Raw genomic sequence first — 1,674 nt, 5'->3', positions numbered from 1 at the left:
GAGAGTTCCCACATTCTGTGCTGTCACCAGGGTCCAGAGGGGTGTCTTTTGCTCACAGTTATGGCATTGGGACTTTCAAGCATGTGGATGAAGGTGATAAGAGCATCTTTCTTAAAAAGAGAGGCTGAGACACCTGGGGATGTTTAGCCTGGAGAAGAGAAGACCGAGAGGGGATCTAATCAATGCTGATCAATAGTAAAGGTTTAGAGTCAAGAGAATGGGGCCAGACTCTTTTCACTGGTGCCCAGCGACAGGGCAAGAGGCAGTGAGTACAAATGCCAAGAGAGGAGGTACCATCCCAAACATGAGGAAAAACTTCATTACTGTGAGAGTGACAGCACTAGAAGAGGCTATCCAGAGAGGTATTGAGGTATCATCTGGAGACCTTCAAAACCCACCTGCAGTGAATTTCAGAGGACTATTCAGATGAGGAATGATTTGAATAAACTTCACGTTATTTCAACGTAAGAGTGTGACCCAACAGCTTCACACAGATTTTCTTAAGGAAAAGCATTTCATTTGGAGAGGATTGAAGGGAGCACAGATAGTTTTCCATTCTTGTCCCTCTCTCCCCTTTTCCAGGTGCCTTCCTGAGCCTGGTGAACGGCAACAACCGCTGTGAAGGTCGTGTAGAGATTTACACCAACGGGAGCTGGGGCACCGTCTGTGATGACAGCTGGGACCTGAGCGATGCCCAGGTCGTCTGCAGGCAGCTGGGCTGTGGCTCTGCTCTTTCTGCACCCTCTAATGCCTACTTTGGACAAGGCTCTGGCAACATCTACCTGGACGATGTGCAATGCACGGGCAGTGAGTCCTCCCTCTTCCAGTGCAGGAACAATGGCTGGGGCGTCCACAACTGTGGCCACGGTGAAGATGCTGGAGTTGTGTGCTCAGGTACCGTTGCTTGTGCCTGCTGAATGCTGGGACACGTTCAAGATGTGACCCTTTTGTGTCCACGCTTGGCTGTGTGTTCAGACAGTGTGTTCCGAGCTGTGGGAAGCAGCTCTGCAGAGAAGCTTCTGCTTGTGCCAGTGGGCAAGAAGTTCCCCACTAGCCAGCCGTGTGTCCTAGAGGCCAAACACACCAGTGCTCTTCTGGGCTGCAACAAGAATAATTTGGCCAGCAGGTCAAGAGAGATTGTGCCTTCCTCTATTGTGCCACAATGAAGCCACACCTAGGGTAATGTGTCCAGTTCTGGGTTCTCCGATTAGATAAAGAAAGGAAAGTACTGGAGAGAGTCCAACAGGGGGCCGAGGATTCTAATCAACTATGATTCACATTCTCCCCCCTGCAACCTAATCAAGGTGTACCTGCATTGAAAGGGAGGATTGGATTAGATAACCTCCAGAGGTCCCTTACACCCCCCACCCTTACACCCACCATAGTGACTCTAGCATTCTAGGATTCTAAGATTTTCATTGTTCCCACTGTGGAAGACCACCCTGCAGAAAGCCTCCGGCTCTCCATTGCCCAGCTGACAGGGTGGTACCAGCATCCCCAGTGCTGCGAGGAAACCTGGCCTTGCTCCTTCACCCACAAGGTCCTCACTTGCTGCTTTCTCCTCCTCACTTACAGATGCCACAAGTGCAATCACGGAATACTTCACAGCTCCTCCAGGTGGGTCTGCATTTGTCATGATTTTCATGGCCACTGCTTTTGGGGCTACACCTGGGG

The 1,674-nt window shown here is 50.7% G+C and overlaps 1 protein-coding gene across 1 annotated transcript in view; it reads left to right on the top strand.

Annotated features, from left to right (window-relative positions):
* Window positions 1-304: 304 nt before the first annotated feature.
* Window positions 305-1,674, top strand: part of DMBT1 (deleted in malignant brain tumors 1) — a 57,862-nt gene continuing 56,492 nt past the window's right edge. The window contains exons 1-2 of the mRNA XM_054382308.1: window positions 305-362; window positions 583-894. Coding sequence (XP_054238283.1) covers window positions 305-362; window positions 583-894 — 370 coding nt within the window. The remainder of the gene's footprint in view (window positions 363-582; window positions 895-1,674) is intronic.

Source organism: Indicator indicator, chromosome 7, assembly GCF_027791375.1.
Source record: "Indicator indicator isolate 239-I01 chromosome 7, UM_Iind_1.1, whole genome shotgun sequence".
Lineage (NCBI taxonomy): Eukaryota > Metazoa > Chordata > Aves > Piciformes > Indicatoridae > Indicator > Indicator indicator.
Note: the sequence above shows the minus strand (reverse complement) of the source record. Positions and strands in the feature narration are given on the sequence as shown.